Here is a 23,718-nt window from a genome sequence, read left to right on the forward strand (position 1 = left end):
CGCTCACACATACCTATGTGTGTATATATATATATATATACACACACATATATATGTATATACATATATATATGTGGTGTGTGTGTATATATGATGTGTGTACAGTCTCAAAAATTAATAATTACAGACATTCAATACCCAGCAACTTAAATACCACAAGTCTTAAATCCACTTTGCTCGAGTGGGTTCCAGGCTCCGCAGGGTGAAGTGCCATGTTCAGGGGTTCGAGTGGCCGTGAACATCCAGCAGTGCTAGTACAGACACCTCGGACTGTCAGTCCCAGTTCTGCCCAGCCTGTCCCAAACAGGGACTGTCACTGCCACGGCAGCACACAGCCACTCTCCCCTGGCTCCGTGCGATATGGCAAAGTTTGAGTACCTACTTTTAAAACTCTTGCCAGAGTAGACTTTTAATCTCTGGAAGGGAAAATTGACATGTATATTATTAAAAACAGTGAGTAAAATGTCTGTATTCAGTCAGACATAAAAAAAAAAGGAGGAATATTGACACTTTTAAAAAATGTATGAATGTGTTGGTGGGTTTTTTTAAAATAAAGATGGTTTCATTAAACGCTCTTCCCGCATGACCACTATTGAAATAAATGCATTGACAGTGGCTGTTACATTCATTAGGTCCTCAGAAAAAGGACATTTATATAGGCATGAGACAGTTAGCCACCTTGTAAATTGGACTAGGACATTAGAGGGACCATTTCCAGTCTTGAGGAATAAATGGCAAGGAACTTTTTCAATATTCTTTGAAATATAATCTATTTATTAAAAAATAACGACCCCAAAAGATCCTATTTTAACGTACCTCAGGACAGGAAAGAAAATGGATGAAGCAATCTACACAGCAACAGCAACAGAGCAACAGAAAAATATTAAACCTATAAATCCAAGTTAGTGGTACATTAACCAGTGACTCATTGCCAGTGAGGCTTTGTGAGGATCTGGTGCACTTTACTGAATGATTTCTGAGTACTCGATGCCCATTAGTTGAAGCCCACAACCAATTGTGGTTTCTCTTCACTGTTTTTCTCTCCTCCCCATGCACTCACACACATTCCCTGTCTTCCACAGGTGTGACTGTGCCCAAGCAGGCACAGGGCACTCAGTAACACCCTGCAAGTCACCCACCAGCAGCATCTCCAGGAGCAGCTCAAGGCAGTGACGGTGGACATTTCCTGCCATCAGAGTGAGCTTTGACAGGGAGCAGCCAGAGCACCTTGACTTGCAGGGCTGTGCAGAGCTGAGGAGACCACCAAGGTGCCCAGCAGATCCTGTCATAGCTAGAGGAATTCCTGGAGCATCAGGGACCTGTCTTCCCCAGCAAATCAACCTGCAGGACCCCGTGATGCAGATACTATGTTCATCCTCTCTGAGCACATGCATAAAGATGAACACTGGCTGCGTGACTAGGAAGCCACGGTATTAATTAGCAGCAAGTGAGAAAGTAGGAGCAAATGAGATCCTGGGAGAGCCTTTGTTCTGGTACCGTTTTAGAAAATGGAAAATCTGGTGTCTGAGAGATAGTAACCCAGATTCGATGCAAAAGGAGGTTTGTTGGCTGAGGACAGGATGGCAGGTGCTGGTGAGACACTGTGGGAGTGTGTGCACTGATGGCAGCACTGGGAGCAGCCCCTGTGGGCTGATGGTAGCCCCGGACTGGGGACAACCCTTCAGCACTCCTTCCCATGGGCCTGGGGATGATTCCAGAGAAGCTCCTTTCCCCTCAGAGCTGGTAGTGCTGGGGAGCTGCCTGAGAGCCACCTGAGCACAGGTGAGGGCATGGCTGGTCCCAGAGGTCTCCCACCTGCTGGCAGCACCTGTGGGACTCCATAAACAGGGTCCAATCCAGCAGCCAGCACTGTGTTGGGAAGCCAAGGAGAGCTCCTCTGTTGGCAGCACTGCCTTACACCCTGTGTAGGGTGACACATGGGTGACACATGGGTGACAGCCCTACCCAAGGGCTTTGTGCACACCTTGCACTAGGTGACAAACATCCACACATCAGCCACTGGAGCAAGTGTTTCTTATTTAGTAAATTTATTTTAAGGCATAAAAGCTGAGACAAAATGAGGCAAAGGCTGGAGAACGACTCCCATGCTTCCCTGTGCTCCCTGTAGTCTCTATCCCAGAGGGATTATATTCATTCCCTTTTAGTGTTAGAGGATGAAGCCCTTAGCAGATACTTGAGCTTTTTGCAAGCCCTGTTCCTCAGGCTGGTGGGTGGTGATTGCTATGCATGCTCCAAGTGGCAGGAGCTCCTCGTTGGGGCCTGGCCCCAGCCTCAACAGTCCCTATGGCTGGGGTGGAATGGTCTCAAGGCAGGCAACTCCTCTTGGGCAGGAGCTCTGCTGTGAGAAACAAAACAGAGAAGGTACTGAGCCATGGTCAGGGATGTCTCAGAGCCAGATACCCTCCTAGACCTCAGCACTGCAATTCACAGAGGTACTTCACAGAGTCATAGAATGGTTTGGGTTGGAAGGGACATTAAAGTTCATCCAGTTCCAAACCCCTGCCATGTGCAGGGCCACCTTCCACTAAACCAACTTGCTCAAAGGCCTATCCAACCTGGCCTTGGTTGGATTCCCTCTAAATAGTTTGGTGGTCAGTAGTAGCTTAACTTTTCTCCTGTACCAGTGCCCTTTACAGCCCTCGGCTGGAGGCTGAAGCCATCTCCAAGCCCAAAGCTGCACTACAAGGAGCAGAATGCATCAGCACTGCACACACCATGCAATTTTAATGCCCTTTCAGTTTCCAAGGATACAAAAAACAATCAATCAGCCACAATCCCTCGCTGCGGGTCTGGCTGCATGGGAGCTCTGTGAGGCAGCCCATGTCTGTGCCCCAGCCTGGGACGTGCAGTGATCACAACACTCTGTGAACTGGAGCACCCACATCCACATGCTGTCATCCCTGGCCCTTGCAGGTATTATATCCCAGCCACACTCACAGTGGAGCTGCTGGTTGTTGCAGAGATAAACTGCACCCAAGCAGAGCCCTGAGTCCCTCCATGACCAAACAGGCCAGAGACCAGTCACTGAAAACAGTCATGGGCCACACACCAGGGTGATGGGAGGGCTGGGTAACCACATGGAGCACTCAATTTATTAGCTAGTTCTAAAAAACATCCCTGTTAAATTAGGCCTGTCCAGATGTGACATGGAGACAGATTACACTGTTGACAGGGATGTGATTGCACCCATGACCTATGCCTGACTGTGTTGCTGTAAAACCCAGCACCGAGGGAAGGTATTAAGGCGAATTAGTGTTTATTATTTATACGATGCCCACAGTTAGTCAGGGTGGTGCAGACAAGCGTAAAGTCAAGGGCACCACACAGTGCTCTGGAACTGACAGCCCAGCTGACAGCAGGCACTGGGAGCATAATTTAGGGCTTTGTGACGAGGTGACAGCCTTAGAGCCTCCAGGAGCAGTAGCAAGAGGGGAGAGCAGACGGCTGAATGCCAGGAGGCACACGGTGTAGCTTCTGTTCCACCTTGGCTTTTGGCTGGGCTAAATTGCCTTTTGTAGAGGTGGAGTTCTCTGGCAGACTGGCAGCCCCTGTCCCCAGGAAACTTGTCTGTTCTCCCTCCCCAAACACGCCCCTGTCGGCAAAATGCTTCTAGTGCATAAGGGAGTGAGCCCTGCCCACCAAGGCAGCTCCAGGCATGCTGGCTGGGGCTCCAGGGGTGGCATCCTGCAGAGCTGCCACTGGTTCCCCACTGTCACCCTGGAATCAAAACAAAAAGAGTAAAGCAGACACGGGCTTGATAAAGAGAGTCCTGGCTGAGTGATGCTGGCTGTCCCATTAATGGACCCCCATCAATATAGGAACCCATTACCTAAATGGCTCTCTCACACTAGGTGCCCAGGATCCATCTGTACGCAGCTGAGAGAGGCAGGAACATCTTGAGAGCTATTTATCCCACTCAGCTTGATGGGAGGAACCGTCCTCCACCACCACTTGTCTCTCCCTTGGCCGCAGAGGAACAAAGGGCCCAGCACAGAGTAGCTGCCCGACTTCAGACAGCTTCAGTTGCCCCATCTCCTGAGCAGGAGGCTCTGCCTCCTCACAAGGAGCTTAACAACGGCACAGAGACAGGGCTGCAAAGCCAGCCAGGATCCATGACAATGGGAGAATGTGAGAGAGACACAAATGCAGAGAAACTTCAGAAATAACCAGAGAACCCTCTTGAATCAGTATCAGTGCTCCAGAGCAGCGTTAGCATTTGCTCTGCAGCCGGAACGACCAGGGAAAATGAAACTCTCATCCAGTGTGACCCACATGGGTAGATGTGTACAGAGGATGAGGTTGTCCCTGCATCCCTGCAAGTGGCAGAGCCACCCTCTGGTGCCACTTAGCACCCATGACACAGCCTCCAGCCCTAAAAGCAGGCATATACAAGCAAGTCAGCTGGGCATTTTGAAGAGACATAAAACATTTTCAAGACGTTTCCCTGTGACAATAAATTAAACATCAGCTCATTACCACGGGAGGGCTCACTCCAGATGCAGCTCCTGGTGTCTTATTTCAGATTACGATCACATTAAAATGGTCTTGGGCTGGCTGATTGAAAAGGGGGCCTCCCATCTAGAGATCATTGTATCTGGCCGACTCTGCCTGAATCCTAGCACAGATCCTCCACTGGGAATATTATGTCCTTGTAGCTGTTCTTCCCAGGAAGGGAACGGGATCTGCTTAGAGCAAATAGAAGCCATTACGATCAGGATAAATTAGTAATGGTGAGTGGGAGAGAGAGAGGAGGGAAGGGAAAGAGGTTATTGTGATTTTTCTTGCTATAAAGTGGGTGTCTGAGCTACTTACACTGCCAGAAAACAGCTCCCTGGCTTCCCCTCTGAGTCCAAAGCTCAGACTGCTTGCTTACAGCTCAAGAGCTACTTTGGATTTTTAACAACTACTATAATGGTATTATGGGTTGTTAGATACATGAAATCTGATTTCTGTTCCTGCTGGTAGCATCTCCAGTTTAGCAGCAGCACAGGCTGGTCTGTAGAGAAAAGGCCAAACACTGCAGTCGCTCTGCCAGCACTGCTGAACACGTGCCTTTTCATCAGAAACTGCCAGGCCTGTTGAGGATTAGTTGTGGGGTCTTTAAGGTGCTGCAGGGGGTAGGACTTGTGGCTCTGTGGTGTTGTATAGTTTCCATTTTTAATATACAGGATGCCAAGTAATTCACTAAACCCTGATGGCAGTCCTGGAAAAAAGGGAAAACTAATCCAGAGAAATGCCTTCATGCACAGGATTCCTTCCTTTCCTCCTACAGGAACCTAAAGCAGGGCTGGTTTAGCTAGTTTGGGTCCACAACAGAGGCTGAATTGCCACAGCCCAGAGACAAGTTCAACCATAATATGATTTTACAACATTTTAAAAAGCAAGTATCTGCCTGCTTAAGCGAGCACATATTTCAGGTCACTTGCAGGGCAAGTAACATCAGCCCCTTTCCAGCAGGAATATTTACTGGAGCTCTTGAGCATGAACCTGGTGAGACCAGCAAACCTAGCAAGCTCAGCTCCTGCTCCTGTTTGTGTTTTTCCACTCCTTCTAGGATGCTGCTGCCTGCTGACAGCTTCACCCTTCATTCAGACTTTACTATCTGAGATGAGGTATTTAAGCTGAGTGAATGGGAAATTAATGCAAAATGAAAAGGAGGTTGGTTTGGGGCTGCCAGTCTCCTGTAGGGCTCCTGAAGGAGATATATCCAGCTCGCCATCATTCCCATCCCTCTCTCAGAAGAAAATCTCATATAAACCATTTATAGTAATTTCTCCATGGGCCTTCTGGAGACTGATGCTCAATTTTTGCACCTTCCAACCAGCCAACATGTTCAGAAGCGTGGGTGAAGGTGGCAAACACCCCAAAAGTGGGAATGGCCACTCTGGAGTTGCCCACTGTTGCTCAAACCTCATTGCTCCAAATCAGCCATCTCCTGCTCCGGACAGGCCAGGAGCTGGTCCTGCTGTCCCTAAACACCTGAGCCCTCCTGCAGCCCCACAAACTTCCCCCTGGCAGAGCTGTTCCTTGTGGCAGAGCCACCACTACCAGGAACCTCCCAAAAAATGCAGCCCCCTGGGAAGCAGTGGCTGCTCCTGGCTGACCCCATGGGAGGGATTTCTGTTTCAAGGGCTCTCTAGTGGTCAGTGGATCTCGTGCAGCAGCAATGTTGCTGGGAGCTCCAGGAACACGTCCCATGCACATCTGTGCAAGCACTGATCTTGCATGGGGCTTCACAGTGAGCTTCCCAGTTTCTGCTGGCAACCTCTGTGACAGTGCTCAGTGACATCTGCTCCCAGGCATCCCCTCTAACACCTGAGGGGTACAAAGTAAGGAGGCAGAAAAGAAAAAGGATTGAGCCATGAAAAATCTTTAAGTACAAACCAGACAACTAAAACAAATAATCAAACCAGGTGCTGAATATGCTCATGCTTAGTTATCAGGCCCAGAAATGTATTTATTCAGTTTTTGAAGCACCAGCCTATTTGATACATTTTTCAACTTAACAAGCCTGCAAAAATACAGCATTTTAAAATTTCAACAGATCACATTATTACAAGGGTTTATTTAGCCAGCGTTTTTTTTAATCTCCAAATCTCTACAGTACTTCAATTTTTTTCCCCATCTTGATGAAGGATAAAGCTAGGCAAATACTTAGTAATGGATAATTAATTCAGCCACTTCTTTCCATCTCCACTGAGGCACTCATTCAAGGTTCAACAATTCTTTCTTTCTCTTCTTTAGTTAGCTTCTAAACTATTTTCATTAGCTTCTGATACCTGATACGAATACTTTCTGACATGAATAATTTTGATGGCCACACATTATATTTGCCTGAGGAGGCAGAAATACTTTCTAGAATTTTGCTTTTTCTCCTTTTTTTTTTTTTTAATCCTGGAAGAGTTCCAATAAAAAGTTTTATAAATCAGACAGTTACAACCCCACTCTTGTTGCCATCAGCACACACCTACAGGCCAGAGTCTCAGTTAGGTTCAGCTGACAACAAATGTCAGCATCATAAACCACATGCAAACAGGCCACTAACCTTATACCCACAAGATCCTCTGCTCCTCCACAGGACACTGGCAATAAATGTGCCTTAAATCATTTTATGATAAAGTGCTTTCTGTGCAGTAAGTGAAACACAGAGAGAATAGCAAATTTTACTGCCTCAGAATCAGCTGTGGGACACAAGTGTGTGTGGTTTGGCAGTGTAATCTTTTACTTTGATAAACTATTAAATGCCAAAGAAAGCTTCTTAAGTTAATCAGGGCTTAATTTAAACAAACAAGCCAGCAAAAGATTAACAAAAAATCCTCAGTGGAATCTGAATACAAGAATAGTCTCACAAAGTCCCGTGCCACGTTCATAAAAGTAACTCTGCTGGGATGAACTGGCCCACTGACCCCCTTTTTCTCCCCTTACTGGCACCACAAATGAAAAAGATGTTAATTTTCTGAACCACCAACAGAACCATTTCCAGCTCCATTGATGCAAACAGCACTTTTGGCAACATTGCCATGTACTAATGCTGCATGAGGAGGAGGAGGTGGGTTAACTCCACTTTCATGACGGAGAGGAATCAGCTGAACCCACCGGGAAGAGACCTGGACCTGTCTGAGGCAGAGCCCCTGGTGTTACCAACCACTTTCCCAGCCACAGCAGAAATTCTGCCCCCAGGAATATCCCAATCCCTGCGGACAGGGAAGCACCCAGGAAGAAAGAAGCACTCCCATGGGCAACTTCACTGCCACAAGCCACCACCCACCACCCTATGACCAGGGCTCCTCACCCAGTAGGAGGAGGAGTAGGTAAGTTATACAAATGTATAAATACTCACATGTTCAGCACCTAAGCTAAAGATAATATTTTTAATACTCTCAACTTAGGCCCAGTATTGTTATTTTATCCCACAAAGGTAATAAATGACCAAATCTTGGTGAACAAAACATGTCAGGCTGGAGCGCATTCAAAGTATTTTTGGGCTGACATGTTACAGATGTATCAGCTCCTTCATTAGACAGTCACTGCTTAAATCTGTTGCTCTATGGACTCTCTCTTAGTGCTTTTATTACCATGTCTGGTACATTTCCAAGCATTGTCTTTTTCCAACTGCAGAACCACTTTAATTCTTTATTTTTTCCCATGAAAGCTGCTGATTATCTCCCAAATGTTTCCATTTAAAGAAAAAGTCTTGTTACTCCAAGTGTACATTTTCCCATTAATTTATTTACAACCATCTTTGCTAAGCTGAAAATTCACTAGGCTTGAGTTAAATAAAATCAATTCATTAAAGAAGAATATCAGAATAATCAGAGAGCCAAAATCTAAATTGGGATAGTTATAAAAAATATTTCTTCATGACATTTCACTTGCCCTTTGGCAAAACCACTTCATTATGACACAACAAAATTTAACACCTCTTTTGCTTGCTTTTTTGTTATTTAGAGCATGATAAAAATAGGTACAAGAAGACAAATTGATGACTAAAGAAAAACATTCTATTTAATCACAATATGTACATCCAAAATAGAAATTACAAAGCTGCAATTCAAAATGTATTCACCACTCCACCACAGTCAATGTGCCAGATGCAAAGGTTTTTTGCAAGCTACTGGCAAAAGGGAAATTCCAGGCACAGACAACTCACTAACAGGCATCAGGTGAAAGGGACACTAGAGGGGCAGCAGGGGAGGCAGAGGTAGGAGGCCCCCAGGAAACTGCAGCTCTGCACTCCCTTCACATTCACTCACTCCCTACTCACCTCTCCCAGCAGCTCCCAGTATCTTCTGTGTTCCAGCGTGGTTTTCACCTTTCATCCCTGACCCATGGTGCCAGGCTAACGTGTGAACGTCCCCTACCTCATTAGTTCATACTGAAATGTGTTGCACACAAGGCATTGCAGAGGTGTGATTAGGCACATTAGCAATGTAACCATATTTCACATTTGGGCAAACACTTTAGTTTATATTGCACTCAAACTCTCACAAAGAAACTTGCCTGAGGTCACTGAGGAAGCCTGCGGGAAAGCCAGGAAAACAGCCCCTGCTTGCAAAATCCCACTAGCTGTAAGACCATCCTTGCACTCTTTCAGATTAAAGCAGAAAGAAATTAATATACTGAATTCCTCATTGCCATCCTCCTCAGGTTGCTTCATTTTGTGCTGCAAATAGTCCTCTCTTTCTTTATATGCACCTTGGAACTCAGTTTTCCTCATGTTAAAGAGGTGTTATCACCAGTGACAAATGCAAAGCTCCCGTTCTCAAACTGTGCTGGTGACTTGGAGCAATTGTACATCAAGTACAAAGTGTACCCCTTGCAGGGAGTATGAATAATACCACGCTGCTGCTTCAGTACAACTGCATCTCTGCGAGGAAAAAAATGGCACAAGAAACAGTAAAAAAATAAAAGTATCCGTATCTCCTTTTCCTTCTGCTAATGCTCCCAGAGCTTAATGGAATTCAAATATACTGAATACATAAATGATTAAACAAAAAGGCAAATTAAGTTTCTTCTTGGTCAGAATCACGTATAGCATCAGTTTGGCATCTTCCATGTCCTCCGTCAGTGGATTAGTATTTAACATGAACACCTCCAAGGTGATGCCCATTAATTGCCTTATCACCCTGACACTTGCAGCCCTGTGGATGGTCTCTTTCTCCCTGGTGCAGGAAGTTTCCCAATTCTAATGAACACTGGGCATTTCTATGGCACCAACGATGGGTTATTTCAGTTTTTTCCTCCCTGCCAGTGAGCGCAGTGGTAGCAATCCCTCGATCCATTCATTGGCAGCCAGCATCATCTCCTGCCAAAAGGCCACCTCCTCCTGTGTGGAATCCATCCAGTCCACAGAGATGCCATAGCTCAAACCTGAAAAGAATGAGAAAACTTGGAGAGCTACACAAAGAGTTCCCACCCTGTGCAAAAATACTCAATTGGATGTAACTGCTGCAGGCAGTGTCTTAACATAAAAGCTGCTGACTCCCCCTCAGCAAGTTGCACCCTGAGCACCTCCTGTTCTTCTGCCAATGCCCATTCAACACCAGAGTTCAGAATGAAGTCAATGCAAAAGCCATAAAATGCAAGAACCCTAAACACAACCTGCCAAGGAAAGCAATATTGGGCTCAAGCCCTTTCTGCATCATTTTGAATGGTAAAGAAGGTCTTAAAGGTTTGGTTTTCCCCTTAAAAGATTTTCTTGTGGACAAGGTAGAGTAAATTCTCTTGTTCTCAAAATTCTCGTTTCATTTCTATAGGAATCAAACATACCATAGCAGAAAAGTGTGTACATCAATTTCAATTCAACCAAATTTTCAGGTGCCAATCACTTGTCAATGAGATTAAAAAAGTCTAAATTTAGATCACAGCTAATCTTGGGTTTGGTATTTTTATATCTTATAGTTCTTGCCCCTTCCCTCTGGAGAGCTCCCAACCCTCCTGGTGACGTTAGGGGTTGAAAACAGAGAATGCACAGGCAAATCCAATAGCCACAGGTGCACCTGCAAGCTACCATGAGCCTTGTCCCCCAAAGAACACTTATCCTTGACTGCAACACTGAGATCTCTCAGAGAGCACTTCAAGGCTGGACAGTCACCAGGTGGTGCTGTCCCGTGTGACATTCCAGTCCATCCCTGAGCACTCTTCCCTGGGAGGAGCACCAACCTAAGGTTGGTTTGTCATGCAGCCTGTTTTCCTGTAACAGCAGGAAAACTCTCTGAGGGACCCAAGGAGATTCTTGAGTTTTGCCAGACCTCAGATGTGATGTTGGCAGAAAATGTGGGAACAGAGGGTTGTTAACATGGTACCAGGGCCATCCCTCCAGGACATAGTGCAGGTACCAGTTACTGAGAAACCCCATTCCTGCTATCTCCCCAACAGGAAAATACTCTGTAACTTCCCACTTTACCTTGTGGCTCAGCACCATGGTAACAGTATTGAGTTAATATAAAGGAAAATACTCACCCGTCCCAAGGCCCAGCCTGATTCCTCCAAGGAAATGGTTGGTAAGCTTTTCATGATCCCACACAGTGAGTTCAACACATGCATCCTTCAGATCCTCAGTATGAAAGCCATCATACACAATGGTGTGATTGAAAACAGGGTTTGTGTCTCTCTTTATGACTCGGGTCTTTTGGTAGCTCTTCTTACTGGTGTCTGGCAGCACATAGCTTTGAGAGGAGAAAAAACACAGTATGAAGCATTGAACATTGACCAAGAGCTTTATCACAGCAAGGATTTTCCTAGTTTGGCCACAGGTGAATAACAAGGGCAATTCTCCCCTACAGTTCTCCCAGTGCAACACAAAGGCTTTCCAGTATGGAGGCACAGCTTGGTGAGCCTGAGAACAGGGAAGGAAACACAGCCCTTTGTGTGGGCACAGAGCAGGAGCAGCACTGTGCTCATGCACTCACCACTTCACAAAGGAGTCAACTCCAGATGGACGCAACTGCAGCAGGTCCTTGACATCTTTGACCCAAATGTGAACTTCGCCAGAGGGAGGATTCTTGGGCCCTGCCATTTAGGAGATGAGAAAAGCTGTCGTGCCACTCAGAGCCATAGCTCCCAAAATGACAGGCCTGCTCTGCAGGGACCTGTGGGACCCTCATGGCTCCTCTGTGCTCACTGCCCCTCCCTGCAGGTCTCAGCACTGCAGCCAGCCCTGTCACTCCTGCAGCTGCAGAGGCTCCTGACACAACCTGCCAGTGCTGCATCAGACAGGAAAAGAGAAGGAACTGCTGAGCCAACCCAACCTCGTGTCTGCCCCACAGTAACATGGGTTCTGTGCTGCTCCTACCACATCACAGCACCCTACAGTGCCCACATGCTCATAATAGCTGATGAGTTGGAAGTTGTTGAGCCCCTCCTCTCTCCCCAACACTTTCCCAGTAAACCCAGATGTGAAAAACAGATGTAGGCTGCAAACAGTGCTGTCAAACACTGCTGGTTGTGCCTTTGTGCTGATGCCTAAGATCTTGCTCTAATGAGATTGCTCTTCAAGCAGCCCCTAAGCAGATGAGGCATTGCAAGGTGTGTGTTTGCACATGGGCAGTAGTCCTTAATGCATAAACCACATTTACCTAGGCTTCCAGGGGGCACATACTTAATGGACAAACTCATCACTCCTCGATGATCCACACCATTAACAGCAGAAAGGCTCTGAAACAGAAAGAGTTATGACTGACTAAACGAAGGATTGTGAAACACAGCAAGGCAAACAGCTTTTCACTTCCGTGGAGGAGCACAAATGGACAAACTCTGATTTTCCATGGCTGGAGCAGCCCGTTCTTAGGGCAGCTCCTTTCTCTGTGGGTTTGTTCTCAAACTCAGTCTCTCAGAACCAAAAGCCTGAGGATCCAGAGTATAAGGCTGCCCTTCCAGACATGTCCAGCTGGATATAATTAAGCATCTTGGTTCTGAAAGATTAATGTCCTCTATTGGTTCTGAAAGATTAATGTCCTCTATTTGCTTAAAAGAGATCTCAAATCAGACCTGTGAATCCAGAAGCATGCAGGAAGCTGTACAGACTTTACAAACAGTGGCACCTGGGTATTTACCTCTCAAGGCATGTCAGCTGCTTCACCTAGTACTCTGCTGTCTGTTTTTGACGGATGGTCCTCATGTGAGTGGAGAGAATGGCAAAGTCATGTCAGAGTTGCTGTGATTAGTGTCAGGTTGCATTTATGAAAGTGTCCCTACAGATCAGTCACCAAAACAGACCCGAGAAGGCCATTGTTCCAAGCACTAAACTGCACTAAGGTTCCAGGGGTTGCTCCCTAGTACAGTTCAGGTTGTTCTGCTCCACCACACTCAAAGACCTTAAAGGAGTCAGGAAGGACTTTTGCCACCCTCAAGGCTTCAGGGCTGGGCTAGAAAGCAGGACTGCAGCTGAGACACACTTACCCGGGGCTTCAGTGGGTACCAGTTGAGTTTCCTGTTGCTCCAGTCCCAGCTGGCCAAGTCAATTTCAATCTCTCCCAAAAAACTGTTACGTCCCAATGGATCATTGTGCCAAACAGAGAGATTTAATTTTTGGATCAGCAATACCATTTTCTCTATTTTATACTAGAGGAAGAAAGAGAAGTCAGGTTGTTCAAATTTTTCTTCTGTTTCTTTCACAAACAGAAATAAACTACTCAAAAGCTTGAATAAGCTCTGAGACACTCAAACTCACCCCACACATGCACTACCAATGGACTGGCTTCAGTCTGAACACCTCTTTTTTTGTCCTGTAGCAATGCTACTACCCTGACAAAGCTTTTCTGCTGAGCACAGGGAAACCTGGCATTCCATTCATCACAGGGCAAAACCAATATTCTTTTAAGAATTATTAACACAGGCCTGGGCATTGTTAAATAATCCTCTATGCTTTGATGAGTATGATCACATAATGCAGACCCTTCTTACTAGTCCTATGCCTTGTGACTGCATGCCAGGGAAGGGAAGGACAAACAGCCCTTGCTCTGGCTGCAGGTCCCTATTGCATCCAAAGATCTGTGTAGTTTTGCAGGGAAATCACGAATCTCGGGTGCCACACAGATGGGTGCAGAGGAACGTTAACATCCCAGGCCTCTCAAACCCCAGGGAAGAGCAGTGCAGTGTTGGCAGGAGCCAGGCAAAAAATCTGGGCAAGAAGGCGGGATCTGATAGAGGTGCCTACTACAACAGAGGTTTTTAGAGCGTGGTTTGTTCTTACCCGTAACACCTCATTGTAAATGGGATTCACTGTCCTCTTCTTCACTGATGTTTTCCTCTTACCCATCCTAGCTTTGTCTGGGAGCAGGTAAGTTTTAACATACCTAGAAAAGGAAACAAACTCCAGTTGGATATTGCCCCACATCGCCAAGCTCTCTAATTAGCAGGCACACAGGAAGGAAGGAAGAAACCATGACATTTAAAGAAAATAAAAATTCTCCAGAACACACAATGCAGCAATGGAGAAGTCACAAGGCACCAGAACATCACTCACGGGTCAGATCTGCCTTTCTTCTCATCCACTACAGCCAAGTCCTTGCACTGGGACACGTGGACCTGGAACTCCCGGTTCTTCTCGTCATAGTCTAGAGCAAATTCCACGGTTCCTTGGGCATCCACACTCCCAAAATCGCCGCTGTAGACACTGAGCACACTGCCACTCACCTGCCGGGGGAAGAGCAAGGTCAGTGCCACTGAAACAGGCACAGTCTGACTCGGTTCTGGACAAAGACAATAGTCTGAGAAACGCATTCCCAGAGAAAAAATCTGGCATTCCCATCTTTGTGCAGTGTGATGTTGACACAGAGATGGTTCACAGCTGTGGCTGCTCTCACACAAGCCAGGGCTGGGGAACCCAAATAAGGGTCTCACAAGGATGTGCTATCCTAGACCAGGACTTAGAAGCACTGAATGCTCAAGAAATTCAGAAGTTTTTTCACTCCTAAATCCCAAAACTTTGGGAAATGGACTTAAATATTACTGGGGGGACAACACAAGTCTCTTCTGTATGCTTACAGTACAAAAACTGATATCCTCACCCAATCTTATCACTAAGAAAGAAAGATATTGAGAGAACTTGAACTATCTTATATGAACTTGTTATTTCAGGTAGATACAGTCACACAATTGTCAATCCATTTAAAAACAGGCTAATAAGAACCCTATCAGACTAGAAATGTAGGAAGAACTATTCCTTTCTTGTTGCTTACTCACAATGTGCATGGAGCAGTACCAAACAGATACAACCCTGTCCTGAAGAGCCACTGCTCCACCAGAGACAGCCCATGCTTGCCCCAAAGGCACAGGAACATGAGGTTTCTCCAGATACAAATCTGGAGCTAGGCACCCAGAGTCACTTGCTCTCCCAGAACAAACTGCATTTTGCCCAGACAACTTTGGCTTCTTTTTTCAAGTCTTTGTCTTTCACTGGTGGAAAGTAATGAAGCACAAGCAAAGCTCAGCTACAGAAAGATGAGGTAATTTTCTATTGCACTCATGACTCCTGACGGGATATCATAAAAGCCAATGCTGTTTACAAAGCAAATCATTAACCCTCGTGGCACTTTTCTGTGGTACAGTCATGAACATTTATCAAAAAACTTTCCTAGTAATTAACCCAATTCTTCTCTGTCTTTCCCTACTTACTTTGGTTCTGAATTTTATTATAACCTCCAAAAACCTGCTAAACATCTCCTGTCAGACCTTGGAGCTGCATTTACCATCCCATCAGGATACTCACTCCAGCAGAGAATCTTGAACGAGATTTTCAAGAACACCTGCATGACCTGGACTCATTTTCAGCTCCCAGATGCTCCAAATTAGGAGAAGAACTCATATGCCCCAAAGTTTTTAACATATTTATCTACATTCATGACCTTTCCCTACCAGCTTTGCTTCACATATATTCTTTAAATCTCAAATATACTCCTTGGAGAAACCCATAACAGTAACACAGCAAATACAAGCATTTTTAAGTAGCTCCCTCCCCAAATACTGTCTCTAAGGAATCTTTTAAAAATGTTCAACTAAACACATTTGGCTTTTTTCAGTTTTCCTCAGAAGCTGAAGCTCCAAAACATGCCTTTGCTGTCCAGCTCTGAGTTCCCTCTTATCTGCTGATAAAGGATGAGCTTGCAGAGGGCACCCATCTGCAGTTCTGAACCACAAACATGTCCTTTAATAGCTGTGTGCCTCATTTTCCCACCTAGAAACCCCCTCCCCCACCTCCTGCACCGCCAGGATTCAGAGCATCCACACCTGGCAGAGGGGACTGTCGCTTACGGGGAGTTTGACCAGCGACGACTCGATGGGTCTCTATTTTGAGATGGTACCTGGATTCACTCCATTAGCCCGAGTGAGTAATTAACCACCCCTGTTCTGTTAGTAATGTACCCTGCAGAAAGCAGCAGGATACCCTGGAGGCCACACCATCAGCATCAGCTGAAATGCAGCGTCACTGCATCCAACGCAGGAGCCCTGTCCGGGAGCCGCTGGCGCTTGGTACCTACCGAGGAGACAGAAGCCATGTCAGACGAGTGGCTGCCAATGCTGGGTGTCTTCTTGTGCCTGTTAAACTGGAAGCTGATTTCTGAAGCTGTGTCTGATTCAGTCTGCTCAGAAAATAAGAAGCATCTTTAAGCTCTGCCGAATGAGCACTTTGCAACACTAGAGAGAAAAACCAATTGCTCAGCAGAGTCCCATTAAGCAGAGATCAGGTTAGGAGAGTGGAGGAGAGTGCAGAGAGCCTCCCCAGGGCATCCCCTCCAAGCAGCACTGAACGTCATCATTAACTGCTTCCAAACAGAGCTGCATGCCCCGCCTGGGCTCTGGGAAAGGGCACAGAACAGCATTGTTTGAGACACAGCAAAACACTTAAACTCCTCCAGGATGGAACAGCTGCTCTGGGTTACTGGGGGCTTTTCTCTTAAGGCTTTTCTCATTTATTCATGACAAAATGAGCTTTTCTCATTTATTCATGTTCTAAAGCAAGTACTGCTGGTGTCCAGGAGAGACATTCTCATGAAACCAACTGCCATTCAGGGGATGCTGTGAATACTATTTCAGCCACTTCTGGCATCAACCCACCTCAGACAACAGGACAGGAGAGGATCTGCTCAGCTCTTTGACTCTTTCAGGTTCAAGAAATTGATGTGGTATCAAATGAGGTTTATTGTATGCTGCAGGTACAAAAAAAAGGCATCAAGATAGCTTGTCAGAATCAAGCAATTATAAATCACACTTTAGTTTAAGGGCACAAGGAAGGATGAAAAGCTTGTGGGAGGCACTGGGGTACTACCTACTTGCCCTGTCTGTGTCACCTGTCATTGAAGCTGATCCTTCCCAAGACAAAAACTGCTAATTAACATCCTAGAGCTATTTTCGGTGTGTTTTAATTCACTGTGTGGGAGTGTGGAACTCCCTCTAGTGGCTCATCTAATGCCCTTATCAGCACAAGGACGTCGATGTTGCCTGCTTTATGTAGACTAACTTACACTAAAACCACGCAAATCTACCTCCTTGTCAAAGAAACCAATCATGTCCACATTTTTATCTCACAGCACACTGCCCTGTAAAAAACAGCACTAAAAATATTTAGCCCCACAATTTCACCATTGCATACACTTCTTAAATACTCTGATAGACACAGAGGTGTACAATAACCACACTATCTAAAAGAAGGTCAGAAACCTTCCTATCAATAGAAAGATGGTTACCAGACTGCTTAAATGTTTAACTAAAACCTATTTTTTGTATATTTACCTTCTCCCACTAACTCTCTTGAAGATTACTTTCTCCATCCCAGAAGAATTTGTTTTGAAAAGATCTATGTATATGAACATGCATGTTCATATACACACTTGTTTAGCATGTTAGGCATGATGGCACATTCTTTGGTGCTCAAAATGCCCAAGAGCTTCTTGATTTACCACTCATTTGATATTTACTATTCTGTGTCCAAGCTTGAATAAATAAGTGTAGCCAGCCCGCTCCACAGACTATTTGCTATATTTGCAAACAAGGAACTGTAACTCTGTAGAGGAGGGTTTCCAAGGATGGAGTTTGGGGCCCTAGATTAAGGGAAGCTGAAATCTTGGTTGTCTGTGTGGAGACCATGTCCTTGAACAGCAATGTGGGGCCTGGAGCCTCGAGCCACCGAGCCCTGTGACATGTTGGGCACCACAGGATGGGGCAGAGCTCGGCACGAGGTGCCAGCCAGGGTGGGCACAGCCACAGGGCTGTGCAGTGTGACCTGCCTGCAAGCTGCCCCTGACAGAGCCCCAAAGGGGACTGTCCTCCCTCCCATAACCAGGGGTTGGACTTCAATTATCTCAATCAAAGCCTCCAAGTGGCTTTACCTTTCCTTGGGGCATTGCCTTCCCATGCTTCTCATTTCAGTCCTGGCAGCCTTGGCCTCAACACTTTCTTTTTAAGCAAGCTCTTAGCTGTCTTTTTGGGCTTGCCAGCTTTCACCCTCTGGGGATTGTCGTTGGCTTTCTTGGGCACAGAGGTTGCTGCTGCCTTCCCTCAGGTGCTTTCCATGGCTGCAGCTTTCTTGGGCTTCTTCAGGTAGGCTGGTGCTTCCTTGGTTGCCTTCTCTTTATCTTCTCTAGGTTTCTCAGGGAGAGACTGTCACCATAAAACATGTCCCAGCTGGCAGCTGGGGACATCAGTCCAGCCACGGGCTCTGCTCTGGGTGAGGGGACAGGCCCCATGAGCAGGAGTCTGTGGCACAACTTGTACCAGGTCTGGCACCTTAGATCAATCCACAGGCTGCCAACACATCCCACAGCCCTCGTGCAGGAACAGGAAAGACGAGCACAAGCTTCTTGCCAACCCTTTGAAGCCCTTGTGTTTTTGCTGAAGTAACAAACCATCAATCTAGCTGCAATTTCCTGGCTCTGAATTCAATTTTAGGCACTATAAACTTTCTAATTTGATGATGAAACAATATGTCATTTTCCTAGCCTGGTACACACACACAAGCATGGTGATGAAAAACTGGCATAATATATTACCTTCAGCAAATGTAAACCAAAAAGAAGAAAGAAAGACGTTACTCACTCTCTGTGGTTGTGTAAATGTTCACCATGCTCTTTGCAAGATTAATGCTATTTGCTCGGGCCAGTGCCTGAGCAGCAGGAGAATGATCCCCATCTTCCTCTGGAATACACGAAAAGCCAAGTCAACATGGTAAATAAATAAACACGAATGGGCAGTGTGTCAACAAGCCCATGTGGGTGTGGGCCTCCCTTGGTCACTCTGCTAGAGCACACTGCAGTTACACTGCACAGGGCTGCTTTCCAACCATCCGGGTGTCTGATGTCTCCCCTGAGAAAAACTCTTCACACTGTGTCAGGAAATGTAAATACTGGATTAACCCAGTCCCCAAGACAGATCAGCTCTTGTGAAGAGCTTCCAGTGAAACACAGCCATCTGCTAATATCATCCTGAAAGGAATGAATTAATAAAGGAAAAAGCCCTGAGAAATATTAGAATGATCTGGTGTATAAATGGTTGCACTTAATGATCTTAGATGTCTTTCACAACCCAAAATATACCATAAAGAAAATATTTGCATTGACCTGAAGTGCAACTCAGGATTTTCATAGGAATGTTATCTGAGCTAGGAAATAAGCCAAGAAATTACATAATTAAAAAATAAAAACCAGATGAGTCTGTGGAAAATCCTCTCAAACAGGTCTTACCCAGGTACAAGAGAGCAGAAAATTTGGAAAAAGGAGGTAAGATGCTCTCTCTTTGTAGGTCTTTGCTTGGAAGAGAGCAGAGCTGTGGGTAATCAGAGCCCAAATGTAAAGTGAGTTGCAAACAACATTTTCTCATAGTAATAGTCACTACAAGAGCCCATCAAACCTGGAGCAAGAGGCTGCTGAAATGGTGATACTATTGACACCACCATGGTTGAGAACATGGTATCAGGCCCCAGGAAGATCAGACTCCTTTTTCAGTCCGCTTTGCTTAAAGTTTAATATCGAAGTTCACTTGTGCATTCCAAAAAGACTCAAAATGTCCTTAAGGCACTGACAGCCAGTGGCAGTATCAAGGTTCTCTAAGAGCCAGCGTATTTATTAAACACTTTACCTCACATTTTATTTCTTCTATTTGTGTTAGACTTATCTCTATTACCACAAAGAATTCCTCCAGTCCCACATTTGAAGAAATTCAATCTTGCCAGTGAGTGAAATAAAGTGAGTTCCTGTGATGTGTTGTAGGTAGTGCAGGGCTGTCTCAAGGTGAGGTGCTTGAAAGTAAGGCACAGGGGCTGGGAGTGGGGAAGAAAGCAAGAGAGCATGGCAGTGTCCCCTTCTGCACTCACACTAGGCTACGCTAGATTTGTTTGCAGAGCTCTTTGCAAAATACATTCCACACAAGCTAACTCTGCACAAATTGCAATATAGGATAAAGGGACAGATGAAGAAAATGTGCAAAATGCAGAAGGGTTAGGGAAGAAAATAAGCTTAGGGATGGCTCTCTGTTTGGATTTCACAGGGTGAGGTCACAGCCCTCAGTACCTGAGTAAACAGCTGAGTCTGTTCCCTGAACAGCCTCTCTCTCTCCAGATGGTTCACCGGCTGCCAGCTGGTCTGAAGACTCGCACATTTTTTCCTCAGGTAGCTCTCCATTTATTTCCATGTTGTCAAGAGTGCCCAAATCAGATCTTTCCTCTTTTGCATCATCGCCTTCATCATCTGTGAGCACAGGCTCGATCAGTATCTGCACCCTGCTCGCCTGGGACCTCGCAGTGGGCTTGTGCTCTTCTGCCATGACCAGCTCCTCCACAGGCGTCCCTGGCTCCAACGTGTTGCCAGAAACATCCTTGGTAGGTGACTCGAGTTTGATGGAAGGCGCCCGCACAGGCAATCTGGATTTCTTGGAGCAGTGCTGCCCCACCTTCTCTTCCTCTGGCATCAGCAGCTTCCCATTGCTTTCACTCAGTGAGTCATTTCTTGTAACCAGGCCGCCTTTGCTCTTGGCATACGTGGATCTGGGAGTGAGGGAAACCGAGCCCTTCCTTGCAGGGGTGGCACAGCTTGGCTCTTCCTCGCTAGAAGACAACGTTACTGTCCTTTTGTAGGGACTCTTTGTTTTGGTGAAGGTGCCAGGTTTTTCCACAGCGTCCTGGCCTTGCCCAGACTGCACGGAGAGCGAGCGGCACAGCTTGAACTGCCGACCGTCTGCCTCCGCCCTGCCCAGCTCCGCCACCGAGCTCCCCACTGCCACCGAGTCTGCTCCCTTCTCCCAGAAGTTCTTCAAGTTCCTGAAGTGCTCACGGTCAAGGCCGATACCCTCCTCTTTGCTGCTCATCGATGAGATCGTGTAGTTCACGCCCTGCTTCCCAGCCTGGCTGCTTTCCCCCTCTGTGGGCAGTGGTCTGGGGCTTGCCAGCGGCTCTTTCTTTGTAAGGCTGTTCTCTGCTGGCCCCACAAGATTCACAAACTGCTCGGATCTGGGGAAGGTTCTGCTTGGTTTCTTCTTAACTGGTATCTTGCTGGGAGCGTAAGTTTCTTCGGGTGGAATTTTTGGCCGCTCTGTAGCGCCGGTGGCCCCATCAAGAGCTTCTTCTCCAGCTGCAGTGCTGGGCTGAGGCACAGCATCCTCTGAAAGCTTGGTGGGCAATGGAGATACTCCATGACCTACAACAACAACAAATGCTCAGAGCCTGTCCCACTGCATCACATCCAATCTCCCCAGAAGGTCTGGGCTGCAATTTCTCAATGAGAAGCCAGGGGAATTTTCAGAAACCAACAATATATTCCTAATTCTTTTCCATATTCAGACTCTAGAAATCCCTTCCATCTGAGAAAGCCATGAAAATCCCAGTTCTTCTCCCTGCAACAGGGCACAGAAAAAATCCACTGAGCTGTAAACTGTTGCTGCAAGTTGTGGATTTGTTTGCAGGTTCCCTTTCAATTTGACAGCTTCCCTACTGGCTATTTGCTATGTTCCAAAACTACACTATACATTCAGTGCTGGAAAGAGAGGGCAAGTTCTCTTCTGGATTAAAGAGTTGAGAGTCAAGCATTCAGTTTAAAATGTACTGAGAGCCCAGAGAAGTTTCAGTCATCAGACTGCTTTTTGCCTTGTTCCCTGCTGCCCTGGCTGTAATTCATACAAATGTTGGCAGCCCATTGTTACATGCCAAGGTACTCCTTGTTATTTATTTGTACAGACACTGAAAAGCATCTTGTCTCTTGGTGTTTGATGTTGAATAACAAAAACACCAATAGCTCACTGAACAAAAAACTTACCTTTCTTAGACAAATGAAAGCTGTTTGTTGCAGTCACAAATGGACTTACTCCAGTGTCACTCTCTGAGGAAGAGACATCATGTATGCTGGATCCCTGAACAGAAAACAAATCTTATCAGTGTATATATACTGGCAAGACTTGAAAAAATGTATTTTATTTGAGCAGACACACCAGGGCAGGCAGCCTGTGCAGCCCCTGTCAGTAGGTATAGACTGTGTGAAGCTCCAAGAAATAACAAAACAAAGTGCAGAGGCTGTGCCTGTACTACCTTGTATGATGCAGACAACTGGACAGGAAGTCTTGGCTTTGGTTTTGGCAAAATTTTCTTTTCTGTGGTTTCAAGAGTAGGTCTACTGGATCTGTGAGAGAGGAGAAATGCCTGAACAAGGAGGTCTGTGGCAATGATGTGCCTATTTGGGTGCTCAGGCAGTCTTCAACATGACCTCGGTTCTGCTCAGACACAGAACTTGCTCAATAAAAACAATGTGTGTCAACTACTAGATATTTTCAGGTTTTCCCCTTCTGGGAAGTGCCAGAAGAGCCCAAGGGCCATGCAGAAGGGAGAGGCATTTCTATGCTAGGGCCCAGGAAGGAACAGGCCACACCTGGCTTTAGACTGAATGAGAAAAACAAAGCAAGCTTTTCAGGATTTAACCAACACCCTCCCCGCCCCCCCCCCCCCCCCCCCCAAAAAAAAAAAAAAACTCCTGAATGTTGTGCCAGCAAAGCAGGAGCACCTTAGGCTTGTTGCCTCTGGATCCTTCATTAAACAACACCCACTAATCAGCTGCAAGAGGTTTCCCAGTGTTGTCAAGGCCCATATTTAATATTTAACTGGAGCAACTGCCACCTGTGAGAATGATTCCTCATTCTACTGACAAAAAAGGCAAATGAGATGGGAACAATACATGAATATGTGAATTTTAATTGCTTCTCCATAGCCCACGGATATTGAGCGAGATCACTGACTTGCTCATTGGAGTGCTTTTAGTAGATGTTTCTGCTCAGTCAGCACAATGTGAAATCCTACCAAGCCTTGATGGAGAGTGCTGAGGACCGGACACAGAGGTTGGCACCAGCAGGAAATGAGCAGTTTCCTCAAACAGTTCATTTTGTTAGTGTTGCTCCATAGCAAAAATTAAACAAATAAAACCATAATTACTTCGAAAAACTAACCAGCATATCCTGACATTAGAGACAACTTCCATTTCACTGATCCCTTATCAAATCATGCAGGAAAAGACCTTTGTGGGATAAGCACATTAGCACTTGATTATTAGGGGTGGATTGATATTCTGACAATTCCTGGAAGAAGGACTTAAAAAATATCCTATAGAACTTATTACTTATACAGTCTTGGAAACTCAGTTAAAGAGCAGAGTTTAACGGGTTGCATTCAATCTTCATTAGAAATGAAGCAGGAGCCAGAGCACTGCACACGCAGCAGTGTTACCTTCCCTCTCCTGTATCAGCAACATCCTCAGGAAAGGCAGGACTCGGGACAGCTTTGCTTTCCAGACCCATCTGGATGTGCTTGTTGGCCTCATCTGTAATGCAACAGACAACTGAGAAATGACATTTCATTAAACTTGTAATGCTTGGTGTGTTTTGTTTGGGGAAAGAAGAAGTTTTGCCCAGTGAAAATGAGTGGCACAATCCCTGGGGGTTTAAGAGGAGAGGGCTGTCAGGGGTTCTGCCTGCTCTCCCCAAGGATGGGGAGGCCCCAAGGCACTTCCACACCCCACAGGTCCAAGAGGTCAAAGCTGCCCAACGCCCAACTCATGCCAGGAGCTGTCACATCACTGGAAACCTCCACAGGATGCTGCCACAACTGTCAATAAAGTTAATCCGTTCCAGGATTTAAATTTAGCCATTTCCTGTTTTGACTCAAGTCATCCGATCTTGGCAAACAAAGGAGGAGGCCAATACAATTAATGAGGAGATCCCTGTTATTTT

General features: G+C 46.0%; 1 protein-coding gene across 4 annotated transcripts in view; it reads right to left on the minus strand.

Moving 5' to 3' along the window:
- Nucleotides 1-6,453: 6,453 nt before the first annotated feature.
- LOC125333203 (synaptotagmin-like protein 1) overlaps nt 6,454-23,718 on the minus strand; it is a 36,841-nt gene continuing 19,576 nt past the window's right edge. For 2 of the 4 annotated variants that reach the window (XM_048318960.1, XM_048318961.1), the window contains exons 4-17: nt 23,216-23,327; nt 22,031-22,121; nt 21,762-21,855; nt 20,025-21,146; nt 18,556-18,654; nt 16,579-16,670; nt 16,002-16,103; nt 13,988-14,157; nt 13,715-13,817; nt 12,922-13,083; nt 12,099-12,177; nt 11,433-11,532; nt 10,984-11,189; nt 6,454-9,891 (exon numbers count right to left, since the gene is read on the minus strand). In XM_048318960.1, coding sequence (XP_048174917.1) covers nt 9,746-9,891; nt 10,984-11,189; nt 11,433-11,532; nt 12,099-12,177; nt 12,922-13,083; nt 13,715-13,817; nt 13,988-14,157; nt 16,002-16,103; nt 16,579-16,670; nt 18,556-18,654; nt 20,025-21,146; nt 21,762-21,855; nt 22,031-22,121; nt 23,216-23,327 — 2,678 coding nt within the window. In that variant the 3' untranslated portion in view covers nt 6,454-9,745. Of the gene's footprint in view, nt 9,892-10,983; nt 11,190-11,432; nt 11,533-12,098; nt 12,178-12,921; nt 13,084-13,714; nt 13,818-13,987; nt 14,158-16,001; nt 16,104-16,578; nt 16,671-18,555; nt 18,655-20,024; nt 21,147-21,761; nt 21,856-22,030; nt 22,122-23,215; nt 23,328-23,718 lie in introns of those variants that run through there. The other 2 variants (XM_048318962.1, XM_048318963.1) reach the window with 2 other exon arrangements.

The sequence above is a fragment of the Corvus hawaiiensis genome, chromosome 14 (genome assembly GCF_020740725.1).
Source record: "Corvus hawaiiensis isolate bCorHaw1 chromosome 14, bCorHaw1.pri.cur, whole genome shotgun sequence".
Lineage (NCBI taxonomy): Eukaryota > Metazoa > Chordata > Aves > Passeriformes > Corvidae > Corvus > Corvus hawaiiensis.